Below are 16,203 nucleotides of genomic sequence, written 5' to 3' on the forward strand. Positions count from 1 at the left end.
TCACAATAAGAGGGACCTCAACTGCCATTATGCTCGGGGCCTCCAAAGACCTTTATTCGCCCTTGGCTCAAATGTAAATGACTTCAAAATTGGGTAGCGAATTAGAATCGCCAGGCTCCGGTGGGCTGATCACGTCATGAGAATGGCACCGGGAACGATCCAGCCCGTAAAGTCCTTTTAGGGCCGCCCACACGGACAGAGGAGGCGTGGTAGGGCCAAATGGAGATGGAGTGATGATGCGGTAGACGACGGCGGTGACCACAACATCGTCTCGCTTCTAGAGAAAGATATGATATAGATTCTGGACACCCGACAGTGATGTAGGACCTCATACTAATGCACCAACAATAAATTTAAGGGCATGCATGTCAGGTGAGTATCTACTTACCATGGGATGAAACCACAGAATCCGTCGAGACACAACCGTCAGTGTGACTATCACACATCAAGTGACTGCGCTAATGTGAAAGTAAGTAGTTGATGCGTCCGTATCCCATCTGACCTCATCCCAACTTCACAACTGATCTCATCAACGAACAAAAACATTATTTTCAGAACTTTTTTCGGATAGTAGCAACTGGTCGGTAATGCTCAGCAGGAGCTGAACAGATCCGAACATTCGTTTAAGACATCCCTAGCCAAGTCAGGGGATCAGGTCTCAATTTTCAGGTGAGCTTAGGGAATCATTTTCTTGAAACGTTTGAGCTATTATTAGGTATCTCTGTCCTCGTCTAGAGGCTCCAGCTTCAGATGATTTTCGAAGACGATTTAGACCTTGAATGAGAGATGCCCTCAGCCTGACTATAGTCTCCTTGGACAACATCAACACCTGTCTCTGTTGGATCACCTATTACCTGATGTCTAGTTGTGTTGGTCGCCAGCAGAAGTCGTCTGAAGACCAGGCTTGTCAGCCTCCATTTTGGTCCTCCCTAGCCCAAGGTTTTTGTGAAATCCATTAAAAACACACACACACACACACATCTCGTTTTTCTACACCGTTTTCATTAGCTTTATTTTACCCCCGGACGGTTAAGGTAGCACGTTCGGCATATATTCGAATCCGTTTCAACATAAATAAAACTGCATGCATTGTACAGCTGCGCTTTATTCTAATACATAACCTAACTAAGTTGCCCTTTTTGCAGTGCTCGCCGGATGCTGTGCTAGTTGATGGCCCGCGTGCATACCACCCGATCGGAGCACGTTTTCTTCTGCTCGTCGAACAGTGTGCTTCCGGGACATTTGAAGATGAACTCTACCAGCTCGCCGGCCGGCAGCTGTACACAGAACTGGTACGACGAGCAGTCGTCCGTCTGGTCGGACGGGAACTTGCCGGCCCCGGTACACGCACCGGCCATACCGATGGTGGTTGCTCTTGCGGTGGTGGTCGTAGTAGTAGTAGTAGTAGAAGGAGGAGTCGTAGTGGTGGTTGCAACGGTCGTTGTTGCGCTACCCAGCACGCACTGATAATCGCCTTCCGGTACGCACCGGTACACGTCGGTAGCGAAAATCGATCCCGACGGGCAGCTCAACTCAACTCCAATCAGGTTAAGTTGGCCGTCGTACAGACAGAGATAGTAGGATTTGCAGTAGATGGAAGCGGGATTAGGATAACGGCCCGTATCGGGACACACGAACGGTTTGGGTGTGGTGATAATGGGCGTGGTGGTGGTGGTGGAGGTTGCAGGCGATAAGGTGGTGGTGGTGACCGTATCCGTTACACACCTGTGCGAGCTGGCCGGCACACACAGGCCCACGCTGACGGAGAAAATGGTGGTCGGTGGACAGAAAAATTGGATCGGCGTAAGTGTTCCGAGGCTGTTCCGTATGCACAGTATGTAAGACTCGCAGCTGGCACCGTTCGGATCGGGATAGCGACCCTCGGCCGAGCATACGTACACGTCGCCGCTCGGTGTGGTAACGATCGGGCCGACCGTTGTGGTGGTCGGTACGACACCGCCAGTAGTCATTGCGGAGCTGACGGACGTTACTTCCGTGTTGATGGTGGTAGAAGCTTCTGTGGTGGTGGTGGTTGTAGCTGCAGGGCTCGTTTGGGCGGTGGTCGGTATTTCGGCAGTAGTTTCATCCACCGTACTCTCGGTGTTTGAAGTCGTTGGTGTTGTGGTGGTAGTAGGATCAACATTGCTCTCGGCGGTGCTCTCGGTAATGTCTACTGAAGTGGTGCTGGTGGAAGCTTCGGACGAAGTGCTGTCGGTAATATCGATCGAACCGGTCGTGGAAGCTTCGGGCGAGGATGAAGTTGATGTGGGTGTTTCGGCAGAGCTTTCCGAATTATCGTCAGTAGTGCTTTCGGTAATGTCGATCGAACCGGTCGTGGAAGCTTCAGATGTAGTGGTTGGATTAGTAGTAGTATCGCTGGCACTAGTCGACACAGTGGAGGTGGTTGTGTCGGTGGACGTTTCTGTGGACACGGCAACTGTCGTCGTCGTCGTCGTCGTCGTCGTGGTGGTAGGTTTAGTCGTTGGCGTTGTGATCTCTATCTCAGCACCGGTGGTAGTAGTGGAAGGAGTAGTCACTGACGGACTAGTAGTTGCAGCGGTCGTCGTGGTGGCTCCAGCTGGCGGCGTGAGCGTAATGTCCGATGTAACTTCTGTCGGTGGTGACGTTAGCTTCGGGCAGGTGTACCCATCCACCGACACGCACCTCTTCTCGCTCGCCGAGAAGATGAGTGACGATCCGCAGGATGAGAGCTGCGGCACTAGCTTGTTGTTGATCATTAGACACAGGTAGTACGTCGTGCAGTCGGGCGACTGTTCATTCACAAACCGTCCCTCGCCGGGACACACGAACGGGCCCGTTTGCGGACCGAGCGTGGTGCTTGATTGTGGCACGGAGGTCGTAGTTATCGGTGCGTACGGACAGATGTTGGGCGGTGACTGTACGCACGACTTCTTTTCCGCCGAAAAGATGGTGGACGAGGGACAGTTTACCAGGGCCGCTATCAGCGAACCGTCCGTGTTCTTCGTGCACAGGTAGTACGATTTACAGTCGACTGCAGCTTCGTTCGGGAACCGCCCGTCTACCGTACACTGAAATCCTGCTTCGCGCCGTTCCCGGGCCCGCTGCCCGCATACGTACGCCGAGGCATCGACGCAGCGGGCGAGTTCACGCGAAAAGATGGTCGACACCGGACACTGCGCCAACACCGGTTCCAGCACTTGGGCGGAGTTCACTGCACACCGGTAGTACGTCGCACACGTGTCCGACGCCTCGTCCGGGATGGCACCTTCCGTCACACACTGTACGCCGCTAGGACGCGATCCCTCCAAACTGTTCGCCACCGGCAGTGTTTGCATCAACCACACCAACATGAACGGCGCACCACACACGCCCCGCATCAACGTTTGACGCATCGTTTCTAACTCTGCTGGACAATCTCGGGCAGTGGTCTGGACCGCTCTCTGCACTGTGTATATGGTTTCTTGGTTCGCGGCACACTGAATTCGGATGTACATATCGGATGTAGTTTTTATAGGCATATATCAACCGTTTATCACCACCCTCGGCCATAAACGGTTGGCAGCGTTCGAGAAACCCTGGGCGGGTGAATGAAGCCGTACCGCCCCCCCGACGGGATCGCCAAATTATCCAGCGGTGTGTGCGCATCATTCGTGCGCGAAGACCCGGTGCTCGGGTTTTGCTGCCTGATAAACAGGCAATAAAATGACTGTTTCGTGCGAAATTAGCAACAACGATAAAGGCATGGGCAGCCGCCACCGCCGACGACGACGAAAACATCATCATCACGACGGCGAACGACGATTGGCCCCCGGCAAGATTGGATGTGATGGCGGAGGCTTGCCCGACCACAGGAAATGGCGACGGCAGCGTCAGCTAATCTTTTCTTTCCCCGGAACTTGTAGTTGGTGAGCCGGGTAGTGTTGCCAGCAATCCGTCCCCCATTACCTCACGCCCGGGACGTCGTTGCACAGAGAGCGTGTAGGGATTATCAGCTGCTAATAACGGCGATTCCACGGCTGTGCGCACCCGGACCCACGCCTCCTAATGAGCAACTTATCTTAGCTTATTGGCAAAAAGGTGGCAGCAAATAAGATTGTCTGTTTTATCGTCGGACGATAAGTGGGCGAGCAGAAACTAATAAAACTAAGTTTCTTCCCAATCCGGGAAATGGTGACGAGCGAAAAGCCCCCCTTTTTTCGCACCCCGTTCGGAGAATTGCCGTACGCTGTCACTAAGATGGCATTGGCAACTGTGGCACAACAACGACACCGCATCATCGTTCCACGTGTGGCGACAGCAACAGCTTCAGGGGCTTAGCGCTGTCGATGAGCTGTACGGGGCCAGCAATCATTCGAGGTGTTGTTTGTTTGAGCAAATCGTACTGCGCACCCGGGGTACGATGGTGGTGCAAACCAGCAAAGAAGATGGCTGACCGGGGAGGGGCACACACGTGAGAGAGAGGACGGTACAGCCATTCCAAAATATCAATTCAACGTCATCGATTGAATGCGGAAACGACCCTAGGCTCTAGTGAACCGTGGTGGGTTAGGTGAGGTGGATCAGTGCCTATTATCTGATCGTTTCTAATGTCCTTGTGCTATAAACGGAAGTATCTGCTGAAAGATAGACAGACAAAACAGGGGGGGGGGGGGGGGGGGGGTTACAGTAGTACGGTATCTCGATGGCGACGCTGAAACCAAAAAAGAAAAAGTGGAACAATAACAGAGCTTATCTGGTAGACTTTAGGAATCTCGCATAATCATAAACGGTCGAAAAATGTTGAACTCGCTTGTTGAATCACATGATAAACGTAGATTCATTCACGCGGCAAGAAGCGAGATATGCATTTCCATTGCTGTACGTCTACCGAAATCGGTGAATCCTTGATAAGAGGAGCGGTTTCGTTTTCGGACAACGGAGTATCTCGCCCAAGAAACCTCGCCCACGAGGCCTCATCCAGGAGATCTACTTGTTCACCAGGAGAGGTATTTTGTATTCAAGGCGATGGAGTCTCTCGCCCAAGAAGTCCTGCCCAAGGTCCTCGTCCAAGAGATCTACTAGCTCACGATGAGTAGGAAGTTTGTATTCCGGGCGACGGAGTCTCTCGCCCAAGAAGTCTTGCCAAAGGTCCTTGTCCAAGAGGCCTCATCCAAGGGATCTATTAGCTCACGAGAAGAGGAAAGCATCTCCGAGCGGTGGAGTCTCTCGCCCAAGAAGTCCTGCCCAAGGTCCTCGTCCAAGAGATCTACTAGCTCACGATGAGTAGGAAGTTTGTATTCCGGGCGACGGAGTCTCTCGCCCAAGAAGTCTTGCCAAAGGTCCTTGTCCAAGAGGCCTCATCCAAGGGATCTATTAGCTCACGAGAAGAGGAAAGTATCTCGGAGCGGCAGAGTCTCTCGCCCAAGAAGTCTAGTCGAAGATCCTCGTCCAAGAGGCGTCATCCAAGGGATCTATTAGCTCACGAGAAGAGGAAAGTATCTCCGAGCGGCGGAGTCTCTCGCCCAAGATCCTTTTCCAAGAGATCTACTAGCTCACGAAAGGAGGGAAGTTCGTTTGCCGGGCGAGGGAGTCTCTCGCCCAAGAAGTCTCGCCAAAGATCCTCGTCCAAGAGGCCTCATCCAAGAGATCTACTAGGTCACGAGAAGAGGAAAGCATCTCCGAGCGGTGGAGTCTCTCGCCCAAGAAGTCCTGCCCAAGGTCCTCGTCCAAAAGATCTACTAGCTCACGATGAGTAGGAAGTTTGTATTCCGGGCGACGGAGTCTCTCGCCCAAGAAGTCATGTCGAAGATCCTCGTCCAAGAGGCGTCATCCAAGGGATCTATTAGCTCACGAGAAGAGGAAAGTATCTCCGAGCGGCGGAGTCTCTCGCCCAAGATCCTTTTCCAAGAGATCTACTAGCTCACGAAAGGAGGGAAGTTCGTTTGCCGGGCGAGGGAGTCTCTCGCCCAAGAAGTCTCGCCAAAGATCCTCGTCCAAGAGGCCTCATCCAAGAGATCTACTAGCTACTAGAATCCTCCTCCGAAAGATATCCCGCAAACCTTATTCCCCGGGGGCTAAAGAGATGCTAAACCGAGATGGAAGAGCATTACCATCACTAGCCAGCATCACCAAGAAATCATCAACGCAGCAATGTTAGCAATAACCTGTTAAAAAGAGAGTAGAGTTTATTGAAATGAAACAACAACAAAAAAACCTCGCACACGCTCTTTGTTTAAACTCTATCTTTGGGAGTGATGGGTTGGAAAAAAGAAGCTAACTCGATGTACTGGCGGGTCGTAATGATTCGATTCGTTTTCCGGTTAACCTACGTGCAATTGAACTTGCAGAAAATTATACATACTACATAAAGCCCTATGCTCGGTGCGATGATTCTTCTTTACTTCGGTATTTGGAGAGTGGTTTTGCTTCGTCCGCTGAGTTCATATTTGTTCTGCTGATGACAGAAACTGTCCATTTGTACGGAGCTCTAAAACGCATTTACACACCAGTAATCTTCTCCATTTTTGTTGGAGCGTATCTTCCAGACCATTAAAACAAGTTTCGATGGGAACTTCCTGTTTTATGACCCGCAAAATGACACTCTCGCCAAGCTCGTACCAAAGGGACAGATAATGTGTGCAACGCAAGTGTGTGATAAATTATAATGCTATTGCTAGGATAAATTCAAACATGTTTAAATATACGAGAGAGAGAGAGAGAGAGGGAAAGAAAAAAAGAAAGCGAGAAGAAAAATTAACGAACACAAAACACGCAACTACTACTCCTTTCTATCGCCTGCCGCCGCCGCCATGTTGCGATTGGCCGGTGGTAGCGGTTTGAACGGTCTCGGTATTTCCAGCTCGTCCGAATCCATATCGTTGTCCGACAGGGACAGCGAGCCAGCCGAACGCATCAGCGGCATATTGTAGCCCTTCTTGAGCGGCATGCTCGACGGTTCCGAGGCGTACCCGTCGTAGTAGTCGTCCTCGCTCGATGAGTAGCCCCGCTCCGGATACGTTTCCGGCACTTTGCAAACGATTTGGGCCAGATCGACGAAAGAGTACCTGTGGAAGGCGGAAGCGTGAAGAGATGCCAGCTCGCTGCCAATGCCAACCGTTACTTACTCATTCAGCGAATGGGTTGCCTTCTTCGGTATCGGATGTACGGACCATTGGTTGAAGCGCGTCAGCCGTCCATTTTCCGCCATGCTCTGGAAGTACGCCTTACCGTGCTCGTAGCCGACGTTCTTAATCTCATCGAAGCTACCGAACGCAAGCGTCTTGTACTTATCGATCGGTGGTCGAATGTACTCGCAGTAGTCGCTCTTTTTCACCTCCTGCAGGATAAACAGAAGCTTTAGGCGGTATAGTCTGGGCCGCAGGTGGCGTGGGCACCATACCTCCAACTGGCGAACGCACGATACGTATGCAAGGCGTGATTGAATATCCGGCAGGTTCGGTACCTTCACCGGCGAGGTGAACGGGTTCCAGCGCTTGTACAGCAACCACCAACCGGACAGGTCATCGCCGTAGTCCGTCAGATCGGTATCGTCCTGCGATCCGACATCTATCGCTATAATGTGTGCCGCACCCTGCGCACGCATCACATCGGCTAGATCGGAAAGGAAGGTAGGAAAGGAAGGGGTGAAAAGCTCGAACAAAAAAACCAACATGGCGGCGAAAAACGGAAGAAACCAATACTACGCTATTCTTAGTCTGACCGCTTGCTGGTGTGGCTATAGTTGTTAACCTGTCAGATAGTTTGGAGGCAACAATCTTCTTGTGTTTTTCTTACTCCGAAGTACAGCTCTTCGGAGATTCTTGATGAGGCTGTTGAGGTTACCTGAGCTGGTGACTATCGCTAGGTTAATTATCGTAAGCACTACTCGACTGGCTTCTGTCTTCTATATCTTACAGTTTAATCCTTACAGTTCTAGGTGTAATCTCATGGGACGCCAATGTCCCCTGTACTTGGTCATTTTAGCAATAATCCCAGGTCTACTGTATATTGGTTCCAATTCTATTTAGCAGGTACAAGACTGATGGTGGTACTTGATAAATGGTACTGCAAGCTAAAGCTAGAGTGTGGTCATCTACCTATGTAGTGTGTGTGGGTGTGTGTGTTAGGGCTACTATTGATGGATTGTGGTGCTTTGTGGCAAGTCGCAATGGTTTCGCAAGCAAACGCAAACGAACGCGCCCGATACAAGAATAGTAAGATAATGTAAAAGGATGTTAACAACAACAACAACAAAAAAGAAAAGGAAAAAAAATCGAGAGATTTCAATTTACCTGGCACATTATTAGTATAGCAACCATCTAACAGCAGATGGCCATCGCGTGTATCACAGATAGGAGGAAATATACCGGCTACAGACATACTGGCACGCACATAACGCCACAGATCCCCTGATTTTGGTAATAACGACACAACAAACGTTTAGCAAAACAAAACAACAACAAAAAAAAGAATGGAGAAAAAAAAACTAAAGAAAAAGTAAATTGCACTACAGCACGGGCATACGGGCACGGAGGAGCAGCAGCAGCAGCAGATGCTTAGAGATCTCAGCTACAATGCCGGCAACAGAAAGCTCAATAAAAAAGGGAGCGAAGCGAAGGGGGGGACAGGGGGGGGGGATGGAAAGAGGGAAGGAGGAAAACAACGAAAAATGGGGCACACACACACGGCGACCGAAAGGCGAAATAGCGACCGAAAGGAGAAGTGAGTAGTAGTAGTAGTAGTAGCAGCAGCGGTAGTAGTATGCGTAATGGAAATAAGAGGCACGCGCGCGCTTTTTGTTTTATTAGTTGACATTTTTGAGATATTACTAAGCAAACAGATAGAGAGAGAGCGAGAGAGAGAGAGAGGGAAAGATAAGAAAGTGCGCGTAATGGCTACGAAAAAGAGAAGGGGATTTGCGAAATGAAGTGACCGGTGCTTTTTGTTTACTTTGGCGTCGACCGATAGACAACACCCTTCTCTCCTCTTTTCTTTTGGGCAGCATGAAGTAAGGTTAATTGGGAAAAGGGAACACAGGGATTCGTCCGGTTGGTGGTTGAACCGTCCATAGGTCACTTGGTCACAGTGGTCTCTAGTGGTTCGCAAGGTTAATGGTGTTATTAACGTGTATTACGGCTAGCTAGGCGTTTGCCCCGCGTGCGTGTTGATAAAAGCACATATTGCTGTGCATGATTTACTAGCCATCCTCTGGGTGGGTGGGGAGAAATGTGGGTATGCAAAACAAAACAAAAATGCGGTCCTTCATCTTCACCGGATGGGCACAGGTCTCATCTTCCTCTTTATCAACAATGGTGTGCTGTTAAACGTAACGTGAGTTTCTATTGTTGTACTTGCGGTATGATTGCGAAACCATTTTGTTTGCTTGCATTAACTACACGACAAAAAAAAAGGTAAGGTTAGGTAGGGTAGCAGCAGTAACCAGGTAACACACATAGACAGGTAGATGACTTAGCTTAAATTATCCTAGCTTCTCGATAGTGTATGAAATGTTTGTTTCCCCGTTTTTTCGCATACAAACTGCCCTCATCCCTAGTTTCGTTTAGCGAAGCTCAATTGATTTATCCTCACACCAAAAAAAAAACCCCTCCTTTTAACACTTAATGCCTGTTAATTTGCGTACTTTATCGACCAATGGGTAATTGATAATGTATTGGCTGTCAACGACGCGCTTTCACTTATACTAGGATGGTAAATAGGGTGTAGGCTACTGTAAGTAAAAAAAAAACAAACATACGAAACGCATACACACAACAGTTTTTAATTACCTGGAAGATTATTGACGTACCCACCATCCAGCAGTAGGTGACCATCTGTTGGATCGCATAACGGTGGCATGTACCCGCTCAGCGACATCGAGGAACGCACATAACGCCACGTTGAACCTGTGTTTTTTTATGTCATTGCGTATTATAGTAATTGTATAGCGTATTATAGAGGTTTTTGTTTTTTTGTTTAAACCGCGCATTGCCAATTCGAACGGGTGTACCGGCCGGAGCGTAAAAAAAACCGATCAGCGTGGTACCGAGAAAACCGAGAAGAGTAGTAACTTGTAGGACATTTTAGGTTTTGTTTCCGATTTTGAACAAGCGCCACCTGGTTATTAGAACGCTAAATTGCTCTTTATCGCAAGGTGTTTTTTTCCCCAACCACCACTATCATGTAGTTCCTTTCTTTCGCTACGGTCAGCCGGACAGACCGATCCAAACGCGTTACTTGGATGTTGTCAATGCTTCACGCTAGAACCTCATGCCTTGTAGGCGATAGGCAGTTGAAGGCATTAACACACGGTCAACTGGGTCATATAAAACCAGCGAGAATTGAAGAAAAAATCGATAATAAGTGAAGGTTGCAGAGCTCAGAGTGGGCCGGTCCGGTTCAAATCCCATCCAGACCTCGACTCCCCATTATGGCTGACTACTTTGCTACGGGTAAAATCAAGTCTCAGAATGCCAGCAATGGTAGGCCCGAGACCCCTTTAGAGGTTGTGGTGCCAGGGAAGAAGAAGGGAGCCCAGAACACACACGCCTACCCCGTTACTTCCACTGGATACTAACTACTAATTTTTGAAGTCTTGAACAATATGCTGGGAACATGATGCCGATCTTCGCCCAGTATAAAGCGGTGTTAGGCAGTTTGCTAAGCAAAAGGTAGTAGTAGCAGTAGTAGTTATAGTAACAAAAAAAGGGGGGAGAGAACGAACGGAGAGTGACATGCATGCACGTTACCAAACACCGGTAGTAGTTGGACAGAAAAAAAAAATGTAATCTTCATTTTGCCGAAAGATAAGAGTGAGAGAGAGAGATAATATGTGAAAGAGAGAGAGAGAGAGAGAGAGACAGAGGGCGATAGAAAACATAAAGAGGAAAGAGCGCGCGCACGACAAAGAACACAACGACACGACATATGTAAAGGTGGAGAGAAGAAACTAGAAAGACCGGGACTGTGGCAATAATTACATTTTTGCCCCCCTCCGTTGAAGGCAGACCGTTTGCCGAAAACAGAACAGAACAGGTGGGCATATGTTGGTGGAGATGAGATGGGAAAGCTACAAATTAACTTTGGTCAGACTATTAATTCCAATGAAGCTCGAAATCATGTGTGAAATCAGGAGTAGTTCAAACGACTTTAAAAAAACAAACAAACAATTTCCAAATCAAAAACATAATGTCCATCAGTATGCTGCATTACGCTGCAGGAAGAGAAGAGAAAACCGGAAACAAGGACAGCAGTAAAAGGATAGGCTACATTACCGTGTGTGTGGACGCGGGCACAGCTGGCGGAGATGTCGGTGGTAAGGGTAAAGTATGGTATCCACAGGTCCTCGATGCAGATGTCACCGAACGTGCTGTGTATGGTTTGATTAAAATGGCGCCCGGAAAACATGGACGTTATTGGGTAGGTGAGGTCACGCAGCTGCCGGCTCCATTGGGTCATTTTCTGGCAAATAGAGGGCAGAAGCGCTTAACGATCGGCGCGCTAGGCTTGCGTTGCCCACGTCCGTGACTTACCGTGCACCATTCGCGTGCTTTCTGCGTCATGGTTGTGATATTCTTTTCCATACACCAGAGGGCGCCCATGAACGCACCGATGCTTACACCACCGACCATATCGATCGGAATGCCCGCTTCCTGGATCGCCTTCAGCATACCGACGTGGGCCGCACCGCGTGCTCCGCCACCGCCGAGCACCAGCCCCACCGAGTTGCCGGTCAGCCATCGGGCCAGGCGGGAGAAATCACAATGTATGTACGGTTCGTTCTTCATGATGCGTTCGTACAGCTCGGCCTAAAGTGGAGGGCGTGCGTTTAAAGACATGTGTGTAATGGGTTTAACCACAGCAGTTTGTGCTTACAATTTTGTTCTGACTGCGCCGGGTAAACATGCGCTTCGGGCACTGGATATGATGGTGGCGCGATACCCACGCCCGCATATTTAACCAGCTGATCGTGTTCGTCGGGCAGCTGTTACCTTCCTCCGAGTGCAGCAGCACCAGCTCCTTCGCGGTACGGATCGCCAACCGATCGATCTCCTTCTCGAGCTTGCCCATCACCGGCGAGCGGTCACCGAACCCGACGATCAGGATGACATCCGCCTGCCGCAGGCAACGCTGCGTCCACGGACCGAACGAATTGTCGCACTGGTAGAGCGTGATGTTGTGCCGGTCCTCTTGCTGGCCAAGCCAGCTCGTGAGCCGGTACTCGTTCGGCGGTTCCATGATCGACGCACCGAGCGCTTTCCGCACAATCTCCGACGTTAACCGCACGGTCGAGCCGATCGTGCTGAGCGAATGGTACAGCTCGTACGTGAACGGTGACAGTGGCACATCATCGCTCACTGCCACGATCGCTACCGTCGAGTACCGGTGCTGGATCTGTTGGTTCGTGTCGAACGACACGGACGTGAACGAGCTGGTGGCGATCGGGCGCGAACGCATCGAGCCGAGTATACGGTGGCTCAGCAGACTGATCAGCTGCGTTACCACGATCGGGTACTTGAATTTGATCGCGTTAAACAACCCTTCGGGTAGTTTCGCCAGCTCGGAATCACGCACAGCCATCACCGTGGTGGTGCGTGGCGTTTCCGTAATCATTTCGATTATACCGATCAGATCACCCTTACCGTACTCGCCCACAATTTCCTTCTTCCCGTTGGGATGCGTTGTGACCGACCGGAGACGCCCGTTCAGCACGATATAGGTGGAGTCGCTTACCTCCTCCTGCCGGTACACCGCACGGCCAGATTCGATAAAGTTCCAATCGAGCGCAAAGTCACACTGCCGCACCAAGGGCGAAAGGCGCTTTACGACGCTATTCGCTATATCGAGCACCACTGCTGGACGTTCGCGCATTATCCTTAAATGGAAGAAATGCATTTATTAGCTTTGCCTGCTTCCTTCACACACCAGATTACCCGGTTACGCTAATGAATAGTAAACTAGTGTAACTAGTTAAACATACTTGTAAATGACATCCTTGTTGAGTAAGCCCACGCGCGAGTTATGTTTCGCACGGATCGTGTACAGGCTGCATTCGCCCGTGAGCACCGCCAACCCACCCACCACATCGCCCGGGTAGATGGTGACGGTATGATTGTCCATCTTGTCGCCGGCGCCCTTATTTGCATCCTGTGCAATCGGGCCCGTCTGTGGGCACTGGGTAAGCGTGAGCCCACCGGCAATCACGAAAATTAGCATCACATCCTGCAACGAAACACCGAGCAAGAATTATTTCCGAGCAAGTTGAACATTCGATCGCGAAACCTTACATCCAGCACACCCTGATGCACGAGCGTCGTACCGGGCGACACCTCTTTGATCAGTATACTCTCTTCGATCGTTGGTTTGTGCGCGTCGGGCAGATCGAGCTCCTGCATAAACCCGTCCACCGCGTACGCCTTCAGCACCGCATGGTCGATCGGTTCGATCGGCAAGGCGGACGTACGCCGGCCGACATTGTGCTGCCCATCGGAAAGATCTACCAGCATGTCGGGTTTTATTTCGCCCACGAGCGAATGCGGCACGGGATGCACCTGGTCGGAGGGCACACGCCGATGCCCGGGACTGCCCTTGGTTTGCGGTGCAATTGGAATCTTTTTCCGCTGGGACGAACACTGGAGCGATGGGAAGATTTACATGACGTTAGCAATGTGCGTTGGTAATTAAAACACACCCACCTGTATGTATTCGGTGCTCAGCCCAAGATAGTTGTGCAGTGCGGTAATGGTGACACGCTGCAAACGCACCATTATCACCTGTATAACGCGCACCAGCAAATCGGGACATTCGCTAAACACTTGCTGGAAAGCAAACATTGGCAGCCGGATCACTTGCGAGTTTTCCATTGCCCGTGCGGTGACCGTCTTGTACTGACTTGCGTTGCCCTAGTGACAGGAAAGGGGAAAATTCCATCAGTGCCTGACCCTTTTCGTTCCCACCCCTACCTACACGCTTTGCTTACCACCAGCACATCGATGAAGCTCAACAGTGACGTTACCGATTCACCCTGCCGTACCACCTTCAGCGTAATCGAGCTGCCGTCCGGATTGTTGAGAAACACGTTCACCTGCCCGGTCTGCACGATGAACACACTGTCGTCCGGATCGCCCACCTTGATCAAGCTTTCGCCCGCAATCAGATTGATGATTTCGGTGTGCTTGCACAGCTTCAAGAAGACGGGCTTCTCGAAGTGCCCAAAGATGCGGATTGATTGTAGCATGTAGAGTGCGTCCGGCGGCACACGATCGTTGCCGTCCGATGCAACCTCCAGATATTCGGCCGGCGGTTCTATCACCAGCAGCTGGGTCGGCGTTACGTCCTTGCGCAGCAGCAGCCGCTTTGCAAACCGCATCACCGCACGCCGCTTGCGGCCCTGGCCACCGTACGCCTGGCCGGAGATGGACTTTACCTTCCGCAGCATGCGCCGTCCGTAGAACATCATTTTGTCGCGCTTGCGGAACCGCATGTGCGACGCGTACTGGTTCTGGAGCTGCATCTTTTCTTCCAGCTCTGCAAAAAGGCAAGGAAGTGATTAGTCGAATCGAAGTGCGGATTTTTTTTTTTTGGGGGGGGGGGGGCATACTTCTTAGGTATTTTCTACGCCACACGTAGCTGGTGGCTACTATTGCAAATATAGCTACGAGTAGTTTGATTGCCCATGATAGCTGAAAAAAAAAATGGAGCGATGGTGAAAAATCAGTCAAAACGGCCTATAGTGTGCAGTGCAAGCTACTTACGTTCAAGTCTTCCGTGTTGATGGTGTACCAGGAATCCTTTAGCATGGTGCCATAATCGGCATATGATTTCTTCACTAACCCTACTATATCCATTATTGCTGAAATTGGAATGACAAAACAAAAAATGTAGAAACGCTCAAGAGTCAGTGGCCCGCGATCAAGCGACACCATTCGGGGGGGGGGGGGGGGGGGGGGGGGGGGCAGAGTAAGCGCCCAGCCAGAATAGTTCTTACCATAGTATCGATGCCAAAACTACTACGCCACGCTACGACGATGACGACAACTGCAACTGCTCCCTGGTTGCTCTGCTTGCACACACAACACCGTCAGTACCGCTGCAATCGGCGCTTCGTTGGGAATGTCATTGCAAACGAAACAATAAAGTATCCGGGCACCAAAGATCACGCCAAACCTTGATGCTTGGCCCGAGTTTTACGCATTAATGCGAGCTGATGTTGTTGACACACACACCTGATTGTGGAGCAAAACGAGGAGAAGAGCGAACGAACAAGAGCACACCACCACGCACACCGCTGCTTCCCGGGAGGCACCGATGTCAAGCAGTGACGACAAAAGCTAACTGCGATAATGTACACCACGACCGAGCGAACTACTAGCCCCAGCGCCCCGGTGTGCGATATCCATTCGCAATGATTTACCAAAATCACACACAGGACACAAAAAAGGGCCTTAAAATCCTGCAATGTTTCACCAAAGTACGTTGCTCTGTTTTTATTTCGGTTGCTTTTGTTCGCTGCGGTCTTTGTTTTGTTCGATGGTCTAGCTGTCAAACGCGTTTTTTGTGCTGCGCGTGTGTTTATACTGCCGGGTTGAAATTGTGCCCCGGTTCCATTCCATACTGATGCGCTGCATATTACCCTCCATACTGCCACAGATGGTTGGCCAAATGGCACACACATAGACAGGAAAGGTACAAACACGGTTCTATAGGCGGCTGACATACATTGCACTCTAGTGCGGCGTTCACACTACGGACGAAGCACCGCAGACGGGATCAAGGTACAGGGCTGTCAAACATCAAAATCCTCCATACGAGGAATGTTTTAATCGTTATATAACCCCGCGACACGAAATGGCTAAATTCTGAATAGATGCCCCCCCCCACTCACGGACACTTATTTTTGCAACTGAGTTACCTAAAAGGGTATATTTTTCAGACTTTTTACTGAATGTATTTATTTATTTATTTTTTTATTTATTATTTATAATTATTATAAATTATTATTACAACAATTTTCAACACTTTTGCTTGACTTTTACCTAAATTTAAGGTAACTCATTACCGTAAAGTGAGTGCCTTGAGTGAGGGAGGGCATCTATTCAGATTTTAGCCCAATTTTTTTACCATGAGTATTATTCGTAAATAACCGAGCACGCCCGGGATAAGGCGAAATATCAGGGAGGAAATGCCTTGATATTTTTTTGTGAATTTTGGTTTTTTTTTTTCATTTGTATTTAGTCATGCGGTTCT

General features: G+C 50.0%; 2 protein-coding genes across 4 annotated transcripts; both read right to left on the minus strand.

Annotated features, from left to right (window-relative positions):
* Positions 1-982: 982 nt before the first annotated feature.
* On the minus strand, positions 983-3,800 carry LOC118504615 (mucin-5AC-like). The gene has a single exon (XM_036039344.1). The coding sequence runs from the start codon at positions 3,498-3,500 to the stop codon at positions 1,164-1,166; it is 2,337 nt and encodes a 778-aa protein (XP_035895237.1). The 5' UTR covers positions 3,501-3,800; the 3' UTR covers positions 983-1,163.
* Positions 3,801-6,121: 2,321 nt separating this feature from the next.
* LOC118504476 (neuropathy target esterase sws) lies at positions 6,122-15,568 on the minus strand. Of its 3 annotated transcripts, XM_036039121.1 has the most exons (15): positions 15,183-15,560; positions 14,945-15,058; positions 14,712-14,809; positions 14,558-14,639; positions 13,937-14,484; positions 13,653-13,859; positions 13,245-13,589; positions 12,938-13,179; positions 11,833-12,832; positions 11,490-11,765; positions 11,232-11,418; positions 9,747-9,863; positions 7,361-7,572; positions 7,086-7,297; positions 6,122-7,025 (listed from the first exon to the last, which is right to left on the minus strand). In XM_036039121.1, exons 3-15 carry the CDS (start codon positions 14,802-14,804, stop codon positions 6,740-6,742), a joined length of 3,807 nt encoding a protein of 1,268 aa, XP_035895014.1. In that variant the 5' UTR covers positions 14,805-14,809; positions 14,945-15,058; positions 15,183-15,560; the 3' UTR covers positions 6,122-6,739. The 3 variants fall into 3 exon arrangements, with proteins under 3 accessions (XP_035895014.1, XP_035895105.1, XP_035894923.1); XM_036039212.1 differs by lacking the exon at positions 9,747-9,863 and adding an exon at positions 8,253-8,369 and having other exon boundaries at positions 14,945-15,568; XM_036039030.1 differs by having other exon boundaries at positions 14,945-15,560.
* Positions 15,569-16,203: the final 635 nt, after the last annotated feature.

The sequence above is a fragment of the Anopheles stephensi genome, chromosome X (assembly GCF_013141755.1).
Source record: "Anopheles stephensi strain Indian chromosome X, UCI_ANSTEP_V1.0, whole genome shotgun sequence".
Taxonomy (NCBI): domain Eukaryota; kingdom Metazoa; phylum Arthropoda; class Insecta; order Diptera; family Culicidae; genus Anopheles; species Anopheles stephensi.

Coding starts and splice junctions, on each gene's coding strand:
- LOC118504615 (XM_036039344.1), bottom strand. CDS start 3,500: ATGCCTATAAAAACTACATCCGATATGTACATCCGAATTCAGTGTGCC.
- LOC118504476 (XM_036039212.1), bottom strand. CDS start 14,804: ATGGATATAGTAGGGTTAGTGAAGAAATCATATGCCGATTATGGCACC. Junction 14,485..14,557: donor GCGTAGAAAATACCTAAGAA/GTATGCCCCCCC, acceptor GCCTTTTTGCAG/AGCTGGAAGAAAAGATGCAG. Junction 8,370..11,231: donor TGCCCGCGTCCACACACACG/GTAATGTAGCCT, acceptor TACCAAAATCAG/GGGATCTGTGGCGTTATGTG.